This window comes from Centrocercus urophasianus, unplaced genomic scaffold (assembly GCF_019232065.1).
Source record: "Centrocercus urophasianus isolate 14NV4802_14NV808 unplaced genomic scaffold, USGS_Curo_1.0 seq_36, whole genome shotgun sequence".
In the NCBI taxonomy this organism is placed as follows: domain Eukaryota; kingdom Metazoa; phylum Chordata; class Aves; order Galliformes; family Phasianidae; genus Centrocercus; species Centrocercus urophasianus.
Genome location: NW_024884933.1, coordinates 2,063,600 through 2,079,440, shown reverse-complemented (window position 1 = coordinate 2,079,440; position 15,841 = coordinate 2,063,600). Strand labels below are relative to the sequence as shown.

Here is a 15,841-nt window from a genome sequence, read left to right as displayed (position 1 = left end):
CCTTGCTAAGTTGTTTTGTTCTCCTTCTCTTTTGGCATTAGAACCACAACGATGAACATTACCTGCAGGTACCGCAAATGCCTTCCATGCAGGGCTGACAGTAAGGAAGGCTGTCTTGCTTTAGCACTGCTCAGTTGTTGTGTTCAGTGTCTGATTGTTATCAGCTCTTTCTTATAGGAGCACCTCTGTTGGTTTTAGGTGCTAACTGAAGCATGACTTGAAATCCATGAGGTTTTCAGAGCCCACAAAAGAGATCTGGAAACCGTCTTGGTAGGACTCTTGTTGGCATTCACAGGACAACCTCGTGCTCTCAGTAATGCCCAGGTAGGTGGCTCTGAGCTCTTCTGAAAAATGAGTGCCTGAACAAAATCTCTTTTATTTGAAGGGTAAAATACAGACGGTTTTCTCAGTAAGAATCCCGTGGAAGGAAGGAAGGTAGAAAAGGAAGGGTCAGTGATCCCAGAGGGCTTGGAGACACGCAGTACCAAGCCTGTAGCCTCAGATGCACTCGAATGCTATCCGCGCTACTGCATAGCAGCCCCTCCACGGGGGGGAGCAGCAGAAAGAACTGAAATAACCGCAATTAAAGGGGAAGGAATCCAGGAGGACTCTAATCTGATGAACTGCTGGAGCGTGGCTGGGGTGAGAAGAGCTTGTTCTGTGCCTGGAATGGCAAAAGAGTTGTTGTAAGCAAACTTCAGAGAAGCGTCAGGGCGTTGTGCTGTGTTTCTGCTGACAGAAGATACAGCAGAGTTTGACGGACTTTTGGGTGACCCCAGTTTTTAGGGGCACGACGACCTTTCAGTTGAAGACCGCGGGCTGTGCCTGGTTTTTATGGGTCAGGTTGAATTAAAAATGCCTTTTCGTGGCTGTCCTGCACTGATGAAATGCTCAGCTGGTGTCCAAAGGAGCCGTCCGAATTTTGACTCGGTTTTGTCCTTGGCTAGCACCTATAGAGGGGCTGTAAGAGAAAGGGAACAGACTTTTAGCAGAGCTTACTGTGATGGGACGGGGAAAACTGGAGAAATCTAGCAGAACGGCAGCAGTCCTGCTGGCACCTGGAACACCGTGTCGTGATACCTTTGTAAAGCGCCCGTGCGCTTACGCTGGTTGTGCGTTTGTGCCCCGGCTCGGATGGAACAGAAGCCCGGGTTCGGACGGCTCAGCCCCGCTCCCGCGGTGCCCCCTGGCGGCCACTCTTCCCGGGGAAGGGAGGGCGGGGGAGCAGAGTGGCGGCGCTCTACCTATCCCAAAGCCTCTCTCGATGGTGCCGTCCCGCTGCGCATGCGTGGAGCCGCCGGCGGGGATGTCCCGCAAGCAAGCGGCCCGGGCCCGGCCCGGCGGCCCCAAGAAGGCCCGGCGGTCCCGGCATCCCACCGGGGGCACGGCTCTGAAGCCCTCGGAGGGCGGCGGGGGCCTCGCCAGGCAGCTCCGAGCCCTCGGCCTCAAGCTGCGGGAGGTGCCGGGGGATGGGTGAGTGCCGGAGGAGTGAGGGCTGAGGGGCTGCCTCTCCCGGTTGAGAAGGGTCTGCGCCCCGCAGGGATCCGGGCGTTCCCCCCGTATCCTCGGATAACGTCGGTCTGTGCCCTTCTGCTCCCCGCTGGCACGGACGGGCTCAGGCCTATGCTGGCCGGAGGGCTTCCCGGCAGTGCGGGCGTCAGAGGACGGGGTTGGTTGGACACGTGCCTTTTGAGAAGCTGGGCCGTGAATCCTTGGGTTGGCCTTTGCTCTTTGTCTCCGCGGCAGTTCAGGCCAGCTTTTGACTTGCTCTGTAGGAGCTGATGGTGTGTTCACTTAATTCTTGCCCCTTGTTCTTCTAACCTCAGTTCCCGCTGTCCAGCCTGTATTTCTTCTGCATTGGTTTAATAGTGCATTTTGTTAGCAGTGCTGCCAACACACTCACAGGTGGTTTCTTGTTCGTTAGCAACTGTTTGTTTCGTGCCCTGGGTGACCAGCTGGAGGGACACTCCCGGAACCACCTCAGGCATCGCCAGGAGACGGTGGAGTACATGATAAAGCAGCGAGAGGACTTTGAACCCTTCGTGGAGGATGATGTTCCCTTTGAGAAACATGGTATGGATTCCATAGGATGCTCATAGATGAGGTTATTCTGGATATGATTGTATCTCATTTGAGTGCTTCCTGTTAAGCTATTCCTCATCCCAGCAGTATGTTATGTGGAGCCTCTAATCTTTAGTAACAGCATTGAGTTTACATTTATTATGTTTCTGTAGAAAGATGAGCCAGTAGAGTTGTCCTGGAACTTATTTGAATTTAGGAGGAATCTGGAGAAGGGAAGAAAAAAAGGAAAGAGTGAAAAGTTAGGGTTTTCACAAGGAGAAAATAAAGCACATGAGGTTTCACTTGAGAAAATGAAGCATCCAGAATACTGGTGGCCGTTGAGTGCTGACTTCCTTGGATTTCTTTCTCCTTGACATGTGATATTTTATATAGAGGAAGATCCAAAGCAGAGACCAATGCAGCCTTTGTTCTCACAACCTTGTGCTTGTGCCAGGTGACATGAAGGTGATGCATGAAAGCAGCGTGGTCATTTAGTGCGTGGCACCTTTCCAGAGAGCTAATGCAGAACTGATGGTCTTGCATAATGTAAGGTGTGCTGCATTTTCTGGAGTCTCTGTGGTCATTTAATACTCATAAACTTCTGACACTGCTGGATTCTTGCCCCTGCAGTTGCCATTTAACAGTGGAATTTCCTTTCCAGAATTTATTTCTTGGGCTCCTTGTTGAAATTTTATTACTTGCTATCCCTGCAGTGCTTTTGGAACTGTCAGAAACCAGGTCTCTAACTCTCATAAATCTCTTGAATTTTTTTCCTTCAGTTACCAATTTGGCAAAGCCTGGTACCTTTGCTGGCAATGATGCTATTGTGGCCTTTGCAAGGAACAATCAGATGAACGTGGTTATTCATCAGCTGAACGCACCGCTGTGGCAGGTGAGAAGGAAAGCTTGTACTTTGGCTTGGCTTCTGGTTGATGGATACAAACTATTGAAACTTTCTGATCCATTAAAAGAGAACAGAAATACTGCTCAGCAGCCATGCTTAGCTTGGCATGCTGGAGAGCTGTCCTTGCTTTTTCAGCCTTGAAGAAAAACTCTCAAGGCTTCAGTTAGGAGGATAAGGAATGAAAGACAGCAATAAATGGTTGAAAATAAATATATGGAGCCAGAACAGCGTGAGAGAAGCAGCTTTAAAACCCTGGGGTGGCATTTAATCAGCTCCTGGAAAGGACTGTGCCCTGTGATTCCGTCTTACAGGGGGAGACTGGAACAAGTCATCCATCAGCTCCCTTCTGCTCTGCTTTAAGTGTATTCAAACTAGTTTCAGATGGATTCCTGAACCCAAACAAATTTAAACTCTCATTTACATGGCAGCCATTAGCAGTAAGATCTCTAATGTATGTGAATATATCTATAAATATCTTACCAACTGTACCTGCCAGTGACACGGATGAGTAGGAACACTGATCTGCTTGACCTGCAAGACTGCATGGAGGCAATGACCCTGCAGGGGAGGTCGTGGAAGTGCTGTTCATGTTTTACTGTTCTGAACCGGATCCTAACGTCAGCAAACTTAACTCTTATCCATATTTTTTACATCCTCTTGAAAATCTCTAACTCCTTTTTTTTTTTTTTCCTTTTTTTTCCCCCCCCACTCGCTGACCTTTCCTGGGTTGTAAATGTTTGTGGTGAGGACCTGCTTTGTGTGCCTGCTTGGAGTCTTATTAATGAAAGGTGTCTGTAAGCCCTTGAAACTCATATCAGGGGGCAGGTTTTGTGTGAGGAGCTTCTGGAAGGATCACATTGTGGTGACAGTCTTTCCTAGTTGCTAGATTCAACTAAACCAGGACAACTTCTTAATGTTAGCCATAATAATTTCTTATTTTTTCATACTTCCTTATATATTGCTTTCTATCTCTACTTTGGAGCCCCAGCAGCATACTGGAAAGATTAAATTACAAAGAGAGCATTTCCAGAGAAGTAGATCAGCAAGATGCTTAAAGCAGATGGTGTGAATACCTCCTTTGGTCTCAAGTCAAAAGCAGATGGTGCATTATCCTTTAATTTTAAGAAAACTATTTGCATGCACTGCAGCTAAGCTGCAGAAATGTGAACAGGGGAAGTGTTTGGACCCTGCAGCTGTTTCTCAAACTATGACCTACTCAGAAGCTCTGTGGAGTTGGGCATCCCTGTGATGGCTTCTTAAGGCTTTAGTGACCTTTAACTTTTTCTTTATAATGACTGAAAATGTCAGGCTCCAAGTTAGCACAGACACGTGGGTTATTTTGCTGGCTTTTGGGGTAACTCTTTACCTTTTTTTAGTGTATTTCTGTTTTTTTTTAATCTGCATCTACCTTTAGCTTAAAATTCCATTGTATTTTGGAGGGAGCACACAGTGAGGCTTCAATACTGACAGCCAAAGAAATTGGCTCATCTTGAGTCTTAAGAGCTTCAGGATTTGTAAGATAACCATTTAGGCTCTGATAAATGAGAAATGTTGAGAAATCCGAGATTCAACGTGTGGAACAACTTAACAGGGTAAAAGGCAGGAGCTAAACGTAACCAAGTGTTGAGTTGGAAGTCAGAGGTGAACAAGTGTGGAAAAAGGTGAATGGGGAATGAGATCTCTTGTGAAATCCGTTGTTAATGCAGCACGGACTGCAGTCTTGGTTGAAAGGTGACTTGGTGTAAATTCTGCAAGCTGGGAAAAGACGTAAAAGGATTGGGAAACTCAGGAGCCCTAAAGCAGGCAGTTTTGTCATTTACTTACTGGAATCTTCTCCAGCAGAGGTGTCGTATCCTCAAACTCTGGCTTGGCAGGTGGGCAAAGGAGACTTGCAATTGTGGTGTAATATCCTGCATTCCTTGCAGGAGTTGAAATGCTGTTAGCTTTTATCTCATAGATGGAGCTAAATTCTCATGGTGGGAGTTCTCTTACAGAAGCTGCAGTGCTTGGTGCTGACAGAGCAGAGGAAGGTTTGATTGTTAATGGTGCTCTTGAGTTAATCAGTTCTCCTGGTTTTCTTCATTGGTATTTCTTTTCTAAGCAAAGCATCCACTTCAGCTGCAAATCAATAAAGCAGTGTCTTGTCACAACTGCAGAACAAAACTTGCCATGGGTGCCTGTTTCTACTGCAGTTCCAATTTGATCAAACTCTCTTTTTCCTTGCACTTGAGGGGGGAAAAAGGCACTGTGTCTTGTATGGACACCATCACTGAAAACGGGTTTGGAAAAGATCATCAGAAAGCTGTAACTGCTGCTGTAGAAAGCTTAGAAAATCTTCTTAAGCTTACCATTAAAATATTTTCCTGCTGTAACTGAGCCAGCAATGTGTATCTCACCCTTCAGACAGAAGCTGTGTTGTTACTGTAGGTACATCTGGATTATTAGGTCAGAGCTTCCTGTTTAAAGATGCTTCAGCAGCTACGTACTTTTTTCCTAGCACACTGTTAATCATTACTTCAACAAGTAATGCTAAGAAAAATGTGACTCTGAAGTGAAGCTCAAATCCTCATTTGCAGTCTGTTTGTTTCAATTAGATTCAAGGCACTGACAAAAGCAATGTGAGGGAGCTGCATATTGCATATCGGCACGGGGAGCACTACGACAGCGTGAGGAGAATCAACGATGATTCTGAAGCCCCAGCATATCTTCAGATGGAGGTTGGTTGTGTCACAGTGCCCTGATCAGCTGTGGCTGATAAGGAACAGCTGAATGTTACCAGTTGATTTACTTTCTCATTTGCATTGAGAGAAGAGTGTGGTCCCTGTTCCATCCTGGGGATAGAAGAATCCCTGAGATCATTTTAATTAGTGCTGCTCCTTTTCTTGAGGCCGTATGGGAAGTGCTTAAATTGTTGGCCTAGAAATCACTCTTGAATGTGATGCACTGATATATGGGCTGTAGAAGTCTTGAGTTCACACCATCTCAATTCGGCTCCTCGCCTCAAATACAAAAACAAATGGGAGGGAGGAAACAGATGGAAATGCAACCTCCAGATCCAATAATCTTCATATCTTGCTTTTTCCTGTTAAGGAGTGAGCTGCCCTGTTGGCAGGGTTTGTCTGTGTGTGTTTGTATGATGTGTGGAACTATAATAAAATCAATACTTAAAAAGCCAGTGATTGTTAACTGGTTTGCATGATCCTGTAGTATATAAGAGCTTTCTCAGTGGAGAATTTATGAATCTTGGGAAGCTGTGTTAGGGACAGTGGAAACTGTGTTAACTTCCACTGATTTTTCTGAGAAATACATGTTATGACCCAATTTATGTCAGTGTCAAATTGTATATGATGAAACTAATGCATGCTTGTGGGCTTTGCTTTTCTTGTAGATGCTCTCCAAAAATGACTCAAATAAGGAGGAGGAAATGAAGCAACAGAAGGATGACTCTGAAGATGAGACTGAAATTGAAATGGAAGCTGCTGTACAAGAAGTGTGCAGTGCAACTGGGTGTTCAGTAAGTATTGGGTGCCTTTTAATGCTCCATGTTCAAAACTCCTTGATACACAAAGGTAATCCTTAACAAAAAGTGTTTGTCCTGAACAGTCTCAGTACTGCAGGCATCAATTAGGGTGCACAGCATCCTGGAATCAATCAAGTACATACTTTGTATGGGTAGTGAATAGTTTTGGAAGCTTTGTCTTACGATCTCTCTCAAAAAAAACCCCTTCAGGACTGTTTTTTTTTTTTAATTATTTTTTTCCCCTCAGTTTCTTGAAGAAATTGAGTATGAGCTAATGGGAACAGCATAAACAGCAGCAGGTGGCTGTTGAATGGATGTCTGTATGTCACTGGTTTGAACTCTGATGTTATCTTTCTCTTGGACAGGACATTGAGTTGGTAAACCAGGTTCTGAAAGTGGAAGACTACAACGTAGAATCTGCGATATTTGCCATCTTTCAAGTGCAGGAAGTGGAAAGAATCAGTAAGTACGTGGACTTTGTCACTTAGTGCCTCAGAAAAATGCTGTCTGACCTTAATGTTCACTGTGAACAGCAGTTCAGCAGGGACATTGGCAGCAGGAGCTTCCTGTTAGCTGTGCTGCTGCCTCTTCTTTACTTAGAAAAGTTTGGAGGGCAGATTTTGTGCTCCTGCGTAGTCTTTGGTAGCAATGCCAGTTGTGAGACTGACCAGGGTCTGCTGAAAGCACTAAACTAAGTTCCTACTGTGACACTGAGCATACTGTATCCTGTTTGTTCCCCACTAAAATCTGGAAAAGCTCTGTGTGAGATTAGTAATCCCTGGAGCCGTTCTTGTGGCTCTGCTTTCAGACTTTAACATCCCTGGGCATGTTCTGTCCTAAATCTATTCTGTGGACAGCCTGATGTACCCAGGTGTAACCCAGTTCTTGAGCACTAAGGGCCCTGACTTTTCTTTTTTGTTGCTTGTGATGTAGTGTCTCCCCTGTGAAGTTACGAGCAGTTGTCAGTAGAGCTTTGTTCTGATGCTTCTGAAAAATAAGAGCATGTCACTGGGTGAGTGTGAAGAGACCCCCTTCTGCATTGCAGCAAGTGACAAACATGTTGTCCTACAAGAGCAGACAGAAGCGAGCAGACTGAACTTTGTCTTTTTCCATATTTGATCCAGCTTCCAAAAAAAATCACTGTTCCAGAAAGCCTGGAAGAAGGAATTGGCTGACAGAGACAGCTTCTGTGTAGAGTGTCTGAGACAAAACTGTGTTGTTGGTAGGTGCTGAGGAGCAGAGTGATCCCCAGAGCGAAGGTCAGAAGCTGTGTGCCTCATCTCTGTGTGAAGATAATGGAAGCAGTTCAAGAATCTTTGGAAGTCAGAGTTTGCATCACCATGAAACAGAAAATACCAAAGCACGGGCTAGACCTGATGAAGAGAGTCGAGCTAATAAAAACTTCAAGGTATGTGCATGGTGGGTTGGCGGTGATTGAAGCATCCTTTAAAGATCAGGGGAGCGCTTAGGATGGCTTAACCAGCAATGATTTTCTCCTTTTAATTAAGAAGTACTTCCAGTTACTGGATTGTGAGAAAAGCCACAGCTGTAGCAGCAACAAAGACGAGCACTTAGTAATGACGTATGCGCTCTTCCCACAGTGACACAAAGTTCAGATAAATAGTCTGGAATAAGCATTTTCTGGCAGCTGCTTTGGTATCTGCTTGTCTCCTTTCCACCGTGTTATTTTTCCTCAGCTGGGCACAGAATGTCTGCTTTCAGCTTTGTTTTTGTTCTCCCCTTCTCAGGTATTTAAAAAACAAAAGAAGGAACAGCAGCGGCTGGAGAAGAAGAAGCGGCAGGAAGAAAGGCACCGACAGAAGGTCTTGGCCAGTAGGAGTAACTGTGCAGATAGCAACAGGACAGAGGTGGACTCAGATAATCAAATAACCTTGGTGAAGACCATGGCAGCTCTAAATATATGACTGAACGTGTTCTGAGCGACCTGGTGAGAAAAGCAAAGGATTCTGATGAAGATAAATTTCCTCTTAAGCAAACTTCCAAGCATCTGTTGTTACTGTGAAATTGTTTTGTGTGGAGGTTGCTGAGCACGTAGGCACTTTGTTTCTTCACTTGCAGGGCAGGCAGTTGTTCAGTAATCCTACAGCAACCTGTGTGAGAGAAGAGTTTTAAACCTAACAAAAAAAAAAGTAGGGACTGCTTTTCATTATCTTGGTGGTGATGATGATGAAGGTGAGAATTTTCATTACACAGCAGCGTCAGATTTGCCTTGAGATCTCTTCATGTGCTTAGATTTATTATGGCAACTTTTTACTATGGAGGAGATTTATTTTACCTTACTGTCAGGGAAAGTGATAACAATTCTCAACTCAGGAATGTGCTTTTTTTTATTTAAGTTTAAAAAATAAGGGAATAGTCCCAAAATTCTCTTTTTTTTAAAAAAAAAAAAAAAAAAAAAGTATCAGCCAATGCTGTCAAACATGAGATTCCTCTTTTCTTTTTCATCTGGGAATGGACTCCTGTGGCTGCAGAGCTGATACATTCGATCTGGTGAGGTCTAACAAGGTCGTAAAATATGATAGGAGCAGACTTGGAGTTTGTGCTGAGTGCTGTTACTTGCACATCTGCAGTCTCTTCTCCTTTGCCATACTCTGGAGCCTTAGGGGAACTGCAGAGCTTTAGTGCAAGCCAGGATCTTGATAGTCATTAGTCTCTAAATGAAATTAGTATAACCAATGGATCGAGAGTCTTGGGGAAAGGCTTCCAAGCAGCAGTGCTTACTGGAAACTATGCCTGGTTCACTCCTTGTAAATCAGGCTTTTTCTAGGGTAGGGTTTTAATCTTAATTTCCTCTCAAACCTGTGGTGCTTTCTACTACAGGATTGGGAATTTGAACTGAAGTAGAAGCACTACAGGACTTGGCCTCTGATTTATGGCTTGCAGTTGTTCAGCTTCAGTCAAGTTTTGGACTTGTATTGAGCATCAGCTTGAAGAAAGCATGTGTGTACTTACACACAACAGACAGCAGGAGATACCTTATTAACCAGGGCAGAGATGAAATGATTTCTTTTCAAAGTAAGAAGCATTAAAAAAACCCAAAACTATACATAATCTGTATGTTCTGTCAAGCTTCCAAACCAACATAGAAATGTCAATATATGAATGTTTTGCTGTTGGCTGGAGTGAAAAGTGTTTGCACTCAGAAACCTTAGAGGGCAGCATTGACTTGATTAGCTCTTTCCCAGCCAGGTTCTGTCTCGTTTTTCCCTTCTGGTAGAAATGTTTGGTTCAGATTTCTGACTGAGGAGAGGTTAAGGTATAACTTGAAGTCCTCTCTCTAATGGAACCCTAAAGCCCTGGCAGTACCCACAGCTTTAGTAAGTCAGTAATTGGCAGGACAGGGCTGGTTTGCACCTGTGGTCTGGCTGCCTTGTAGTGTTGGATCCAATAGCTCTGCTGCAGCTTTCCCACCCGTTCAGGCACTGTCTTGAAACAACACATTAGAAGTTGTCTTGGAAAATTATTTTTATTTGCAAAGATTTTTTGATTTATTTAATTCTGAGGAGCAAGCTTTCCTTGTGCACCAATTCAGGGTCTGGCAGGGTTGGCGGAGAGGTTCCAAGTGCCTTTTTGGTGGAGTAGGTCTGGAGTTGTGCCTTGCTCCATCTCACTGCAGGAAGAGAATCTCAATTTAGAGCACTTCCAATCAGGTTTTGAGTCTGGCATCTCTAGCAAGAGGGAAGTGAGCCCTTGCACTTGAAGTTTAAATAATTCTGGTAGCTTTTGTTGAAGGTTTTGAGGTTCCTCTTGAAACACTCTGCTGCCGCCTTGTCACACTCACAGGTACCTTTTTGGCATGAATTCCCAGATCCTGAAGGAAAACAAGGGGAGGGCGAGAGCTTGGAGTTATCTTCAGGTCATCCCCATGAACCCTGGGGTGGCTGATGATGAGTCCTGTTGCCAGCATCCTCCCCCTGGGGCATGGAGCTGTGTGGCTACAAACCAATAATGACCCTGGAGGGAGCCTTCAGTTTACTTTATATAGATATTTGTTTTGGTCATGAGGAAGTGCTTGGTTTTGGTCCCTTCACCCAGAGATGGTGTTTTTTTGCTTCGGATTGGCACAAGGGACAGCTGGGAAATCAGGGTGACCCCATCCAGATTAGAAAACCTCAAGTGTTCTGTGTCCAGTTGTACTGGATCAATATTTGGCCTCTATAGAAGGGGAACCCCCATCCTTTGTAGCTCTAGACTTTACCATGGCTCCAGCTGGTAGGTTAGCACCACTCCTGGCACCTTTCCTTCACTTCCACCCCCCTCCCCAGCAAGTGGTTTCCCAGCCAGGTTAGTTTGAAAGACACCAAGGAAGGGATTCCCTGGAAGTGTGAGTGGTTGGACCTCGTGCCATCTCTTACCGCATGTGATCTGGCCTCCCTTGATGGAGACTGTGTAAAGGACAAGGTGGGGAACGCAGGTCAAGGATGACAACTTCTTGTAGCAGCAGTCGTGGGCATGGCAGCACCTGGTGTCACATGAGATCTGATCAGGGCAGAGTGGGGAGCAGAGGGGAAATGGTGGTGCATAACCTGTGTGTGCTGGGTGCAGTGCTTGCTGATCAGCCTCATTCACCTGAACGTTCCCATTTTTCTGCCTCAGCAACTTGGTGTGACACCAAATGGCTGCCTTAATTAGCCCAGGTTTGTTCAGGGATCGTCCTCCTTTTGTAAGCTGGTGAGCATGTTGTGAGCTGCTGCTGCTGAGCAGCTTTAAAAGGCGCGTGTTAAGGTTACACTGTCTTTTGGCATTGCTACCTCAGCTCCAAGCCTCGTACGCAGGGAGAGGCAGAGAAGACAGATGATCTAAGATTCAGGAAAAGCCCCGTGTTCTTCCCTGCTCTGCCTGCCCCGGCTACACCCTGCCTTGAGCTCTGGGAAAAGAGGGCTGGCAGCAGCCCTCTGCCTCCTCACTTACCAGTCTGTTGCATCCACCGGCCTCTTGGATCCCCCGAGTCCGCAGTGGCAGCCGTAGCCGTTGTAGGACAGTGCAGACTTCCCAGTCTTCTCTTTAATCATGGAAGCAAACTGAGCCACGTTGCAGCCCGCGGGGGCCAGCCCTGCAACTGGAGACACGCTGTTAGTGGCGTTGGAAAGAGAACCCCCTAAAAACAGACTGAAAAAGAGGGGCCATCAGCCCAGGCTTGCCCCATCACTGTGCGAGGGGTACTCACGGCAGATGAGGAGCACCAGGAGCTTCATGGCCTCGTGATGGGCAGCACTGGAGCAGGATGATCCCAGGGTGCTGAGTGTGAGCCCAGTTGCACGTTTTATAGCCGATGTGTGTCCGCTCAGCGCGATTCCTCCTTTGATTTCTCCAAAGTGGGCAAATATTGACAGTCCTCGTATTGGTTCTGTTACATGTGCAAGCTGCTGCTGGCATCTTGGAGGCCTGCTGAGGTGCAGTTCCCTTTCTTGTGAATGTCGGGATGCGCTTTGATGGGAGGGCAGGGGATGTTTACATGGACTGGAAATGAGTGAAGTCTTCTCTGTGCGTGACTCTGATTATCTCAGTACTTTCCACAAATAGGGAGAACTGGGGGGAAAACCGTAGCAGTGTTGTCTCTAGATGGCTTCTGAAAGCACCGTGCTGTCTCTTACTGTTTCCCTGCTTGCTTGCACAGGGAGAAAATGCAGAGTGCCAACTATCTTCCCTTTCTGCTGTCCTGACGTGGGTGAGATGCAGAGATGTTTTGTGCTCAGTCCCAAGTGATGCTAAGCATTGCACATCTTTGTGCCCCAGCAAGTGCTGTAACAACATTCTTGGGGTCTGGCTGGGGTTGCTGGTAATAATTAATGAGTTTGGCATGTTTACGTGGAGTTGCCTTCTTTCTCCTCCATGCCCTGTGCACCAATTCCAGTGCTGCTTTCAGCACACTTGTGCAGCACCTGAGCTAACAGAGCTGCCTGTGGAGCTCCAGGTAAGCTGTTTGTATAGTCGGATGTCTCAGCAGAAAAATATATCAAATTTAAACAGGGAGAGAGTGTTGCAACTCATCCTGGTGTGCAGTCTGTCAGCTGAATCACCTCTGTGTCCCATCCTGACAAGGGCACGATCCTTGATTTACACCTTGCAAACAGCAGCTGCTTGGCGCAGGGCTGCGCTCTCCTTCCTAGTGGGTGCTCGTGCCCCCCCAGGGCTAAGCAGTGGGTGCCTGGTTTGCAGCTGTGGAGGGCATTTCTGATTCAAGGGACACTTCCTTGTTCAGGGATGCTTCCTTGTTCAATGGGTATTTCCTGGTACTGCTCATCACATCTGGGACAAGCTAGAGTGTGAATTGCAGCTGGCGCTCCTGTGGACACCAGCTTTTGTCACTGTTTTGGGGGTTGTACTTTGTTGCAGAGCCCCACGGGGTTTGCAGCACTGCCCAGGCTCTCCCGTGAGGTCAGCTGTGCTGAATTTACCTGTAGGGCAGAAAACCTGCCATCGTGAGGATGCTTGGGGTGAGAGGAAGCAGCTGCTGCCTGAACTGCCTTTTCCTAAGGGACATGCTGGAGATTGTTGCAAAATAAGGCCCAAACATTCTTTTCTGATGAGAAACATGTTTTGTTCTGCTCTGACTGTGAGGCAAGTGTGATTTCCCCGCCGTCCCATCGCAGCGAAGCTCGTTGGCAGCCAGCCCTCCTGCAGCATCCTGCCTGCCCACTGACTTTCATAGCAGCTTCCATTTCTCTGCCTCGGGGAAGCTGCAAATTGTAGGGAGCTGAAGGCTGAGGGGTGCCAGTGAGCACCATGGGGGATGCATGGACTGGCTTTTCCTTTCTGCAAAAAGGGAATGGTACCAGTGGGCAGCCACATAAGCAGGCTCTGGACCCTGCTGCTCAGCTCTGCTCCTTGAGGCTGGGTGATTTTTTTATTGGTGTCTCCACAGGAAGCCCTGCTAACAGATGAGCTTCCCTCAGTGCTAGGGGTTGTCACTGAACACAGTGAAGTCACAGAAGACCGAAGCTTTGTGCTCTCTGGTTTTATTTTGGAGCAACATACAAGGTTCTGCAGCGAAGCAAGAAGCTGAGGGAGCCGACATCTCTGCAGTGATTTACCAATGGGGAGCTTGAGCCAAAAGGGGTGGACGCCAACAGCAAGACTGCTTCCATCAACTCGCCCTTTGCTGTGACAAGGCACAGGTGTCTGCTCCTCCCTTGTTTTTCTGAGCAGAAACATTCCATCTGCGCCGCCCTCCTCACACCCAGTGTCCGATGACGCAGCTTCACAAAAGGGCGGCTGTCCTCCTGTCGTAACCAAAAAGCCTCGAAGAAGAGCATCGGGAGGCGCTCCTGGCGCCGCGCCGAGCTCCGCTTTGCTTACCAGCATGGAGGTGGGTTTATGACGAGGAGCCTTTCTCCATCAGCAGCGCCTGCCTCGACACCTGCGCAGCGCCCGGCTGCGAGCCCGGCACAGCTGCGCCAAACGCTCACACCTGCAGGCTGCGCGCTGGCACCAAGTCCCGGAGCCTATGGGAGCGAGGGGAAGCACGGCGCTGGGATGGTGGCTGTAGGAAGAACCCAGCGAGCTGCCAGGGTGGCAGTGGGGACTTTATCAAGGTGTCAGGATCCTAAAGCATGGCCGTGGGGACTTACTGCAGGCAGGGACCCCCGGCTGGGGCACAGCGAGGCGTTGGGTCTGTCCCACGCGGCAGCGGCGTGCGGCCAGCTTGGCATAGCAGCAGGCACGGAGCAGGCAGCACCTGCAGGGAGAACGAGAGCCTGGCCCTGACCCAAACAGCCTGCTAGCTGCTCTCCAACCTGCCCCCAGCGCTAAGTCACCCACGGCAATCCTCAGCCTGCTCCCGCTGCTCACACACCCACCTCTTCTCAGCTTTTCTCCCTGCAGCCTCTCTCAGAACCCTAGAAGAGCCCAGATTGGAAGGGACCCATAACGATCACCGCCTCCAACTGCTGGCTCCAGCCTTTCTGCACCCTGGTTTTCAGACCAGCCCTGCCCTGTGCTGCCATCCCATCCGTTTCAGCTGGTGCTCTCTGCCTTGACAAGGCTGCAGGAAGGGGAGCTAATCACTTTCGCTAAATCCTGTTCCCCTTCTGCCGCTTGCTGATGCTGTACCTGTCCATGAAGGCAGCGCGACCACGGCCCCATCCCGAGCCACAGCCATGGGCAGTCAGGTTTCCCACGGTGCTCCCTTCCAGCCCCGGAGCAAACGTGTGCGGGTGCTTCCCACGAGCTGCGAGCATGCCTGAAGCGACCGGAAAATGGGATTTTGTGAGCGAGATAAACAAGCCCCGGTCGGCTGGAGCGGAGCAGCTTTGGCTGGGATCTCCTTTTCTGTCGCAGCTGCACTCACCGCAGGCGAGCAGCAGCGCCGGCATCAGCAGGACCTTCATCTTCCTCTCGCCTGCACCTGGGGGAGAAACGGGCACTGCCCTGCCAACCTTGCCCTGCTGAAATCACGTCGAATTCCTCCAGAAGTTGAAGGGAGGGAGGCAGGAGGGCTCCCTCTCACGGTGCTGCTGCCTCTTAGCCAAAAGCAAGCGTATTCCCGTGCTGTCCCACCGCCCACCCCTCCAGCTCGCGTCCCACCGCCCCTCGCACCAAAGAGGACTTGGCAGCAGCAGCTCCTCAGCTGAGATTTCCCCTCAAAGCACTTCATCACGAGGCAAAAAAAAAAAAAAAAAAAAAGGCTCAGCGTGCCGCCTCCTCCCCCTCCTCCCAACCCCCCAGCCCTGTTCTCACTTCTGCAATGCGATGACCCCCAGCAGCAGCAGGGTCAGGCTGGGGTCTCTTACCGGGAAATGGCACCGGTTCCAATTCCGATCCCTCGCTCCTGGCCGAGCACTGCCCTGTGCCTCCAGCTCCTGCCTGGAAGTGCAGAAATGCCTCTTGCCTGTCCCCACACGCCGTCCTGCTACGCCCCGTCCCTCGCCGGCCAAACCCACAGCCTGGTGTGACGCAGCCTGGAGCCCCTCGCTGCCGTCCGGGGACCCCCAGGCACCCTTCCAGTACCCCCTGCTGCTCCCTGTAGCTTTCTGCAACAGCCCAATACCCTGCCACTGTCTCCCAGTATTGCCTTGAGCTTTCCAGTACGCCCCAGTGCTAGCTAGAGACCCCCAAATGCCCTCCCAGTAACCCCCAAGAGCCTCCCAGTATGCTCTCAGTGCTCTCAGTACTGCCTACAGACCCCAGGCATCCTCCCATCTTCTTTTTTTGGGTCCTGAGCTCCATTCTTTATCTTACACTCCAAAATGCCGCTTGGAGGTTCTAACCATCCTGATTTTTGGTCACAAGATCCCTTTTTGAATATCCAAGTACTAACTTTAGGGGCTTGTAATCCTGTTTGTAGGGCCCAGATTCTTCAGTCTAGGGAATTATTCTTTGAGTTCACAAGTTCA

At 48.5% G+C, this 15,841-nt stretch overlaps 3 protein-coding genes across 4 annotated transcripts; 1 reads left to right on the top strand and 2 right to left on the bottom strand.

Annotated features, from left to right (window-relative positions):
- Nucleotides 1-1,306: 1,306 nt before the first annotated feature.
- OTUD3 (OTU deubiquitinase 3) lies at nt 1,307-8,835 on the top strand. Its single transcript, XM_042831699.1, has 8 exons — nt 1,307-1,473; nt 1,925-2,073; nt 2,841-2,953; nt 5,560-5,682; nt 6,354-6,479; nt 6,851-6,947; nt 7,712-7,893; nt 8,234-8,835. Exons 1-8 carry the CDS (start codon nt 1,307-1,309, stop codon nt 8,408-8,410), a joined length of 1,134 nt encoding a protein of 377 aa, XP_042687633.1. The 3' UTR covers nt 8,411-8,835.
- A 1,130-nt stretch (nt 8,836-9,965) lies between these two features.
- Nucleotides 9,966-12,642, bottom strand: LOC122167246 (group IIE secretory phospholipase A2-like). 2 transcript variants are annotated; one of them, XM_042831704.1, is made up of 4 exons: nt 11,674-12,620; nt 11,418-11,565; nt 10,862-10,968; nt 9,966-10,317 (listed from the first exon to the last, which is right to left on the bottom strand). In XM_042831704.1, exons 1-4 carry the CDS (start codon nt 11,699-11,701, stop codon nt 10,175-10,177), a joined length of 426 nt encoding a protein of 141 aa, XP_042687638.1. In that variant the 5' UTR covers nt 11,702-12,620; the 3' UTR covers nt 9,966-10,174. The 2 variants fall into 2 exon arrangements, with proteins under 2 accessions (XP_042687638.1, XP_042687637.1); XM_042831703.1 differs by lacking the exon at nt 9,966-10,317 and having other exon boundaries at nt 10,410-10,968; nt 11,674-12,642.
- An 807-nt stretch (nt 12,643-13,449) lies between these two features.
- LOC122167247 (phospholipase A2 crotoxin basic chain-like) lies at nt 13,450-15,338 on the bottom strand. The gene is made up of 6 exons (XM_042831705.1): nt 15,239-15,338; nt 14,797-14,853; nt 14,559-14,688; nt 14,078-14,184; nt 13,806-13,951; nt 13,450-13,729 (listed from the first exon to the last, which is right to left on the bottom strand). The coding sequence occupies exons 2-5, from the start codon at nt 14,834-14,836 to the stop codon at nt 13,845-13,847; spliced, it is 384 nt and encodes a 127-aa protein (XP_042687639.1). The 5' UTR covers nt 14,837-14,853; nt 15,239-15,338; the 3' UTR covers nt 13,450-13,729; nt 13,806-13,844.
- Nucleotides 15,339-15,841: the final 503 nt, after the last annotated feature.

What these genes read in the sequence shown, in the direction of transcription:
- OTUD3 (XM_042831699.1), top strand. Translation starts at nt 1,307, where the DNA reads ATGTCCCGCAAGCAAGCGGCCCGGGCCCGGCCCGGCGGCCCCAAGAAG. An exon ending in TGTTCCCTTTGAGAAACATG is followed by an intron (nt 2,074 to 2,840) that starts GTATGGATTCCA and finishes TTTTTCCTTCAG; the next exon opens with TTACCAATTTGGCAAAGCCT. An exon ending in TGAACGCACCGCTGTGGCAG is followed by an intron (nt 2,954 to 5,559) that starts GTGAGAAGGAAA and finishes TGTTTCAATTAG; the next exon opens with ATTCAAGGCACTGACAAAAG.
- LOC122167246 (XM_042831703.1), bottom strand. Translation starts at nt 11,701, where the DNA reads ATGAAGCTCCTGGTGCTCCTCATCTGCC. An exon ending in CCTGGTGCTCCTCATCTGCC is followed by an intron (nt 11,566 to 11,673) that starts GTGAGTACCCCT and finishes GCGTGTCTCCAG; the next exon opens with TTGCAGGGCTGGCCCCCGCG. An exon ending in CCGGTGGATGCAACAGACTG is followed by an intron (nt 10,969 to 11,417) that starts GTAAGTGAGGAG and finishes ATGTGACACCAG; the next exon opens with GTGCTGCCATGCCCACGACT.
- LOC122167247 (XM_042831705.1), bottom strand. Translation starts at nt 14,836, where the DNA reads ATGAAGGTCCTGCTGATGCCGGCGCTGCTGCTCGCCTGCG. An exon ending in GGCGCTGCTGCTCGCCTGCG is followed by an intron (nt 14,689 to 14,796) that starts GTGAGTGCAGCT and finishes CGGTCGCTTCAG; the next exon opens with GCATGCTCGCAGCTCGTGGG. An exon ending in GCCGGGGGTCCCTGCCTGCA is followed by an intron (nt 13,952 to 14,077) that starts GTAAGTCCCCAC and finishes TCGCTCCCATAG; the next exon opens with GCTCCGGGACTTGGTGCCAG.